Genomic DNA, 9203 nt, shown 5'->3' on the forward strand with positions numbered 1-9203 from the left:
ATCAAAATTAAAGTGTGAGATAAACCTGATAACTTTACATAAAGTTGTAGTGGTCGAAACAAGGATTCTGAGGATATAAACAACGCCGAAATCCGAGTTATAACGAAGAAGTTATGACCCTCGGAGTTTCGCGACGGAACTGGAACGAGAGAGAGAGAGAGAGAGAGAGAGAGAGAGAGAGAGAAAGAGAGGGTTAATTTTTTAATTAATTAAAGATAAAACTTCAAAAATGGTCCCTGTGATTTTCAAAAATATCAAGTTTAGTCCCTAAGTTCAAAAAACCTCACAGATGGTCCATGTGGTTTCAAAACTTTTAACAAATGGTCCTTTTCGCTAACTCCGCTAACTTTTGACCGTTAAGTGAAGAGTATTTCAGTCATTTCACAACCACAGGGACCATTTATGAAGTTTTGCCTTAAATTTTTTAAAAAAAGAAAAATAAATATAATTATTTAATATTAAAGGGCCTCTCTCTCTCCATCTTCCATTTTCTTCTTCAATTGACTGCAACACACTCGTATCTGAGAAGCTCCATCCGAACGCCCCTGCTGCTGCTACTTTTCTGTTGAGAATTATTTTCGGAGACGAGGCAAAAGGACCGAGGAAGGCTCACCGGAAAAAGAATTCATCCCCACCACTTTACCTCCTTAGCTTCGTTGGAGCTCAACCCCAAACACCCCACCTCAATCGTTGTTGCTGCAGCTGCTCTGATTCCCTTCCGAATCATTGCTATTGGTGACAAGGAAGAAACCACGATGAGGCTCGTCGGGGAGCAGCCTCGCCACCTCCTCCGGTCGTTCATTGCATCTCCCCCCCCCCCCCCCCTTCGCACCTTTCCTCACCGGAGTTGCAGGCGCAGCTTACCTGTTTCCCTTGGATCTTCCTTCCTTCCTTCTCCTTCGTAGGTCAATGCTTAAGCAGCCCTTGCTACTTCAGATCTTATTCCTCCTTCATCAGTGCGATTGAGCACCTGTGACACTCCCTTTGATTGGTGATTGCAGCTGCCTCCCTCCCATGTGTGTTTTGATGTTGGATCGGGAAAAGTAACAGTGAAAGAGGGCTCGTCGGAGATCGACGCCACCCCTCCTCACGATTGCCAGCCAGTGTCGGAGACTCCAATTGTCCGCCTCGCTCGTTTCTTTCCTTCCTGATCAGATGAAGGAGAAGACTAAGAATCAAAGATCCTTTTCCCCCCATTTATAGTTATTGATAATCAGCCTCTTGTTTTGCTCTTTGTGATCGATTGCCACCACCGAACCACCAATTCCCTGCCATCGAATTATCGTCCGTTCTCTTACCTATCTGATGAAGAAGACGACCCTTGTTTCAATTATCAGAATTGTCAAAATGGTCTCTGTGGTTGTGAAATGACTGAAATACCCTTCACTTAACTGTCAAAAGTTAACGGAGTTAGCGAAAAGGACCATTTGTTAAAAGTTTTCAAACCACAGGGACCATCTGTGAGATTTTTTGAACTTAGGGACTAAACTTGATATTTTTGAAAACCACAGGGACTATTTTTGAAGTTTTGTCTTAATTAATTTTTAGATTAAATACAAAAAACATATAAAATGTATAAAAAAAAATATTTTAATCCTTTTAAATTTCTGAATGATCAAAATAAAACATTGTAAAAATGTCAATAAAAAATACGGTTTAAACTAAAACCCAAAAGAACTACATATCACATGTTACACTTTTGTCTATTAGACCTTGTGGTATACATACCACGAAGCAAATCGTGGTCTAGCTGGCCACGAGAAAGTCTTGTGCACACCACCCCGATGTTCCGTGGTCGGGCGTGGTCGTGCTCGTGCTCATGCTCATCTGTGCTCCCGACGACAAAATCAAACGGAGAAGATGATTGGTTGTTGGTTTATTTGGCCGTTGAATGACTATTTTGACCGTTTTTTTTTTCAAACTTAGTTCGCTACATAAATAAACCTTCTATTTTCACCAAAACTTACACCTCATTCTAATCTTCATTCTCTAAAACCACAAAACACATATACATGGATTCCACAAAACATATTGAATTTCTAAAAGCTTTTGACTCGGATGACGACGTAGAATTTGTCGACACATTCTTCAACGTTGTGCAACACATTCACGACGAAGAAAGTTCGAATGCAGCTCGTACAAGGGCGGTCGTCAATCGTGATCGTCAAGCCGCACATGACTTATTGGTACGTGATTACTTTGCCGATAATTGTCTTTATAATGACGACTCCTTCGAACGTCGTTTCCGTTTGAATAAGGCTATATTTTTACGTATTAGTAATGCCTTAGAATCTCGTTATGATTTTTTCAAACGAAAACCCGACGCTAGAGGAAGAATGAGTTTTAGTAGTATACAAAAATGTGCGGCTGCTCTTAGGTATTTGGGATACGGTATAGCATTCGATGCATCTGACGAATACTTGAAAGTATCTGAGAGGACCGCAGTTGAATGTGTAGATTGGTTTTCTGCATGTGTTTATGAGGTTTTTCACGAAGAATATTTGCGCAAACCTACTCAACGTGATATTGAGAGATTATATTCGGCTCATGAAGAGAGACATGGATTTCCGGGTATCCTTGGCAGTCTAGATTGTACACATGTGGCTTGGGAAAAATGTCCAACTGCATGGCGTGGTCAGTTCACTCGAGGAGATATAGGTGAACCAACTATCATCCTAGAAGTTGTTGCATCTCAAGATTTGTGGATATGACATGCCTTTTTTGGAGTAGCGGGGTCTAACAACGATCTTAATGTTCTTGGTCATTCTCCACTTTTCAACGATATTTTGACCGGCAAAGCACCTGATTTGACGTTCACGGTGAACGGGCACGCGTACAAATACAATTACTGCCTTGGTGATGGGATATACCCGAATTATTCTACATTGACGAAGGCATACTCGGTTCCTCGAAGTGGAAAGGCAATGTTTTTTACAAAAAAACAGGAATCGGCGAGAAAGGATATGGAGAGGGCATTTGGAGTCCTTAAGCAGTCATGACATGTAGTGAAATATGCTACACGACTCTGGGATAAAGAAAGAATTAAACGAATGGTCCTAACATATATGATAATGCATAATAAGATTATCGAAGATGAAGGTCAAGCGATTTGCACGTATGATCCGAATGACGTTGTCGTTCCAATTGAGGAGTTCGTACCCGGAACGAATGCGTTTTTAGAGTGAGTTGTTGAAATTCATAACAGTGAAACGTGTTTCAATATTCGAGAAGATGTCGTAGAACATTTGTACCAACATAACATGAACGACGATTAGGTTTTTTATATGTATGTTTCTTTGTTTTTTTAATTAATGTAATTTTTTTTTCTAAATTAACTAAGTAATATAGTTTGAAGTTGTAATTTTATTTTTATAATTAATGAAACTATAGTTTAAAAAAATGAATGCTTTTTAATTATAAAAAATATAATTTTATTGTATTTTTGAATTAAAAATAAATAAAAACAATGATGTGGAGTGATGTGTTAATCATAGCTATCCCATGTTAGTTAGTGGTAGGGATTGTGGTGCTCACATGACACTCACGACATATATATGGTATATGATGGATATAACGGATTAACTTGTTTACATTTTGTTATAATTTCCGGACGTTATCATTTGATATAGACATCTTTAGTTTTAGGAATTAACCCTTGAAATAATGAAATATCGATCATATAATAAAAGCCAAATTAACATCAGTGTACTTAGTGTTCATCACTCTCGTTCACTTTCCGTCTGATACTCTGGTATATGTAGTCTTCATCTTCAACATCCAGTGCAAACACTCACATACACTTACTGTCTTACACTCTTACTTCCGGTGACTCACAACCATGGAGACAAGAAATCTCATCCGATTTCTCTTCCTCACTGTAATCGTCGCCCTCCTCCTCCTGTTCACTTTTACCAACCTACCATATACCCTGCCACTCACCAACAAAGCGGAGGAGTTACTCGACTGCTCCACCAACTCACGGTGGTGCACCTCCAAAAACCGTTTCTTTCAATCCAATATCAAACAACCACCCAAACCCACCACCCGCCTCCACACCGCCGACGTACCCCACCACCCACTGGACCCCCTCACCCTCAAGGAACTCAACAAAGTCCGCTCCATCCTCCTCTCCCACGCGCTATTCCTGAACTCCAACACCTACGCACTTCACTCCGTCGTGCTCGAAGAACCAGACAAGTCCGTCGTGCTGGCGTGGAACCACGGGGAGCCTCTGCCACCACGTAAGGCGTCTGTCATTGCACGTGTCAACGGCCAAGCACACGTGTTCAGCGTTGATTTGGGTTCCGGAGAGGTGAGTCTTGTCGACGTCGGAGAACACTCCGGTTACCCAACGATGACAATTGAAGACATGACGTCATCAACATGGGCTCCACTTGGGAACGCTGATTTCAACCGTTCGATTTTGGCACGTGGCGTCGATCTAAAGGATCTCGCTTGTCTGCCGATTTCACTTGGGTGGTTCGGAGAAAAAGAGGAAAACCGGCGGCTGATTAAGGTGCAATGTTACTCCATGGAAGGAACAGCAAATTTCTACATGAGACCAATCGAAGGGCTGACAGTTGTTCTCGATATGGATACAAAACAAGTGGTGGAGATCATCGATAAAGGGAAGAACATCCCGATACCAAAGGCCGCAGGTACAGACTATCGTTTCTCCGCACAAAACTCCAAAATAAATCTTGTAAACCCGATATCCATCGAGCAACCGAAGGGTCCGAGTTTCACCATTGAAGATGATCATCTAGTGAAATGGGCAAACTGGGAATTTCACCTCAAACCCGACCCGAGAGCAGGGGTGGTGATATCTCGGGTCAAGGTGATAGATCCGATTACCCGAGAGATGAGGAATGTGATGTATAAAGGGTTTACTTCGGAGCTATTTGTTCCTTATATGGATCCTACCGACGCTTGGTATTTCAAGACGTATATGGACGCCGGCGAATACGGGTTCGGACTTCAGGCGATGCCGTTGGACCCACTTAATGATTGCCCACGTAACGCTTATTATATGGACGGTGTGTTCGCCGCCGGCGACGGGACGCCGTATGTCCGGTCAAATATGGTTTGTGTTTTTGAGAGTTACGCCGGCGATATTGGATGGCGACACTCTGAAAGTCCGATCACCGGACTGGAGGTAAAATAGGATTCCGATTTCTACCTAATGTTTAAATTGTAGTATGATTTGAAGGTTATTTGAGTGGAATTTTCATGGTGATGTGGATTTGCAGATACGAGAGGTGAGACCGAAGGTGACGCTAGTTGTAAGAATGGCAGCTTCCGTTGCGAATTATGATTATATTGTGGATTGGGAGTTTCAGACGGATGGGTTGATTAGAGTGAAGGTCAGCTTATTTGCACACACATTATCTAAAAACTAGAAAATTTTCAACTCGAAGTTCGAATTACGTAAAGCTAAACTTGTGAAATGTCATGCATAATTAAATTAAATACATAACTTAGTAAGGTAGAAGTTAATTTATATGTAAAATTGGTTTTTTATTTTGCATGACATTAAGTTTATATAAAAATTTGATTTTGAAATTGTATTTTTTTTTTCCAATTAAGTCATTAACTAATTTTATAATTTTGTCGCAAATTTAACCCATTCATCGGTTTGCACGGTTATTTCATGTATTCCACTTATTGATTAGGCAAAAAAGTGAATGAGAGTTCCACGTATGATTATGGTTTGCAAACATCTAGGTTAAATTTAAAAATCACGTAGACATGTACTTATTTTCTCTTATTTCTTATTCTTTTCTTCTTGCATAACATAATAATTTTGTGCAATGGCTTTCGAAGATAGCTATAAATAAGACAAGAAAAGTTGTCCACAATAACAATCTCCTTAAAGAAATCTTCTTTGCTTGGTTTATATCAATCCACTTGAACAACCTTAGAAAATCATTATACAAAATCGTTATGCGAGAGAAAATAAAGAGAAGAAGAAATAAGGAAAACTGAGTACAAATCTACGTAAGAGTTTAATTTAACATAAATATTTTCCAACTAGAATCATATGTGAAGCCACATTTTAACGTGAAAATCGAAATTTTGTTTAAACTTATGTATTTTATGCAATTTGCTTTATTCATTTATTTGGTAAGTTACTTTTCTATGTAAAATTTTGTAGGTAAAATATTAATTAGAAAATGGATAAATTCTAATAGTAAAATCTTTTAGGGAAGCGTCAAAATTTTATGAAAGAATCCAAAATAATAGTTTGACATTTTTTAAAAAAGAAAAACAAACAAACCCGGGTGGAAATGAAATATTTTTTATTTTTTATTTTATTATTTTTTTTGATAATAGTCTGATAAAAAAATTAAGTAAAGATTCAAAACAAGTTTTGTCAATCTACAATTTTTTTGAAAAAATCAAAGATTTTTTACCATTGTTTTCTATCATGTTTACGTTTTTCCAAGACTGTAAACAAGAAGACAAAAAACACTGTCACAAAAGCATTAATTATTATCTAAAGTATTTTCAAGGAATTTTCAATAGTTTTTTGGGGTGTCCGATGATCTTTGATTAGCTCTTTTAAAAAAAAATACATAAACGAAATTTGCATGATTTAGTTTGTCCCTATGATTAGGTAGTTCTCGAGTTCCAAGCATTTGTTTAGCATTTTAGAATAGATTCTTTACATAAACAAACCCATACTTTTATCTTTATTCAAAAATATCCTTGATATTACAAAAAAAAAAAGATTCTAATTCTAATAATGGTGGTCTATTCTCTATACGTAATCATGATTTGAAGTCTCAAAACTTGTCTTTTCAGGTTGGACTTAGTGGAATCTTGATGGTGAAAGGCACTTCATACGTCAACATGAACCAAGTAAACCAAGAGGAAAATCTCTACGGCACCCTCTTATCAGAAAATGTCATCGGAGTCATCCATGACCACTACATCACCTTCTACCTTGACATGGACATTGATGGGCCCCCAAACTCCTTTATCAAAGTCAACATCAAACGTGAAGAGACTGCGCCTGGAGAATCTCCGAGGCGCAGTTACCTAAAAGCAGTTAGAAATACTGCAAAAACAGAAAAAGATGCACAAGTGAAATTAAAGTTGTATGACCCGTCCGAGTACCATATTGTGAACCCGTCTAAACGGACACGAGTTGGTAACCCGGTCGGGTATAAGCTGGTCCCTGGTGGGACCGCTGCCAGTTTGCTGGATCTTGATGATCCGCCACAGAAGCGTGGGGCTTTTACTAATAATCAAATTTGGGTGACTCCGTATAATAAGAGTGAGGAGTGGGCCGGAGGATTGTTTACGTATCAGAGTCAAGGGGAAGATACTCTTGCAGTATGGTCCGAAAGGTATGCATTATCAATAACTAGTATATTAAATATAATTACATATATTATCAATAAAATAACGACATAGTTTTTAATGAATAGTTTTAAAAAGCTATAAACTTAGTCGAACGTTATATTAGTATTGTACCTTAGTCTATTTAAAGATAAAAAGGGTTAAAATGCAAATACCAATAGTTGTAGTTTTATCCATTAGTTATGTCAACTGAATATCAAATACTTTGAGTTTTCTACATTTTACCTTCCTCCACTTCCATGTAGTACTACCCTTAAAACTGTATATGTTTTCTTTTCAGGGACCGATCAATTGAAAACAAGGACATTGTAATGTGGTATACATTAGGGTTTCATCATGTTCCATGCCAAGAGGACTTCCCAATCATGCCGACTGTATCATCGAGCTTTGACCTGAAGCCTGTTAACTTTTATGAAAGCAACCCTATTCTCAATATTCCACCAAATAACGAGAATGATTTGCCTGTTTGTAGTGCTAGTGCTGAATCTTCTGCTTAATTGTTTCAATCTTAAGAAAAATCTTGGTCTCGAATCTCGATGTGTGAATATGTAAGAATTTCGGAAAATAGAGTGTTGTAGACCTAAATGATCGATATCTAATAAATGGTTTAAGGACCCTCTTGTCCTTTTGGTGGATAAATTTATTATTCTATATAAAGGTTGTCAAGATCGGGATTCTATTTTAGACTGTTTTTGGGTTTACAATATCGGGATCGTAAGATCGAAATCGGGATCCTAAGATCCCGCAAAAAAACATAAGTTTACCTTATAAGTTTAAAATATGAAAATATATCTAATATTTTGTTATTCATTCAAAACCTATAAAAACTTTTAAACATTAGTCATAACAAAAAAAAAAGGTAGAAGAAAAACTGGTGAAAGGTAAAAGTTGTACAATGGTAAATTCAATTTTTTTTGGATTTTTTTTATAATTTTTTCAAAAAAAAAAAAAAAAAAAAAAAAATCAAGGGAGGCGGGATCGGATCGGATCCTGATTCTATGATCCAAATCGTTTTTCGTACCTAAAATCATAGGATCGTATCATCCTACGATCAATATCGTGAATTTGACAACCTTGATGATATATTATGTTATATGTTATAATATTGTACATGTCTTTACGCATATGTTATATTATTAGTTGTGACACCCATGTATTACATGGGTTAATTTAAAAAATATATATATTATATCGGTTGATTTAAAAAAAAAAAAAAAAAAAAAAAAAACCCACAAAAAAAACATAAGTTTACTCTATAAGTTTAAAATATGAAAATATATCTAATATTTATTTTTCCGTTCAAAACCTATAAAAACGTTTAAACATTAGTCATAACAAAAAAAAAAGATAGAAGAAAAACTGGTGAAAGGTAAAAGTCATACAATGGTAAATTCAATTTTTTTGGATTTTTTTTTATAATTTTTATTATAAATTTTTATAATTTTTTCAAAAAAAAAATCAAGGGTGGCGGGATTGGATCGGATCTTGATTCTAGGATTCGACTCATTTTTCATACCTAAAATCATAGGATCGTATTATCTTACGATCAAGATCATGAATTTAACAACTTTGATGATATGTTATGTTATATGCTATATTATTGTACATGTCTTTATGCATATGTTATATTACTAGTTGTGACACTCATGTATTACATGGGTTAATTTAAAAAAAAAAAGTTAAATATGAAGATGAAAATATTTGAGAACTTTGAATTTATAAACAAATAAGAAAAATAATTAATTATTATAATGAAAATGTTTTTTATCTTTTAAATTTAAATAAATAAAAGAAACTAACAAGTTTTAATTTTATGAATTTTGAAATTAAAAGGTAAT

At 36.4% G+C, this 9203-nt stretch overlaps 2 protein-coding genes across 2 annotated transcripts; both read left to right on the forward strand.

Moving 5' to 3' along the window:
• Positions 1–2012: 2012 nt before the first annotated feature.
• Positions 2013–2999, forward strand: LOC145060277 (uncharacterized). The gene is made up of 2 exons (XM_079007971.1): positions 2013–2658; positions 2731–2999. The coding sequence occupies exons 1-2, from the start codon at positions 2013–2015 to the stop codon at positions 2997–2999; spliced, it is 915 nt and encodes a 304-aa protein (XP_078864097.1).
• Positions 3000–3681: 682 nt separating this feature from the next.
• On the forward strand, positions 3682–8004 carry LOC145057118 (amine oxidase [copper-containing] gamma 2-like). Its single transcript, XM_079004895.1, has 4 exons — positions 3682–5155; positions 5250–5363; positions 6805–7352; positions 7646–8004. Exons 1-4 carry the CDS (start codon positions 3839–3841, stop codon positions 7860–7862), a joined length of 2196 nt encoding a protein of 731 aa, XP_078861021.1. The 5' UTR covers positions 3682–3838; the 3' UTR covers positions 7863–8004.
• The last annotated feature ends 1199 nt before the right edge of the window (positions 8005–9203 follow it).

Source organism: Lactuca serriola, chromosome 6, assembly GCF_051521515.1.
Source record: "Lactuca serriola cultivar US96UC23 chromosome 6, Lser_US96UC23_V15, whole genome shotgun sequence".
Classification (NCBI taxonomy): domain Eukaryota; kingdom Viridiplantae; phylum Streptophyta; class Magnoliopsida; order Asterales; family Asteraceae; genus Lactuca; species Lactuca serriola.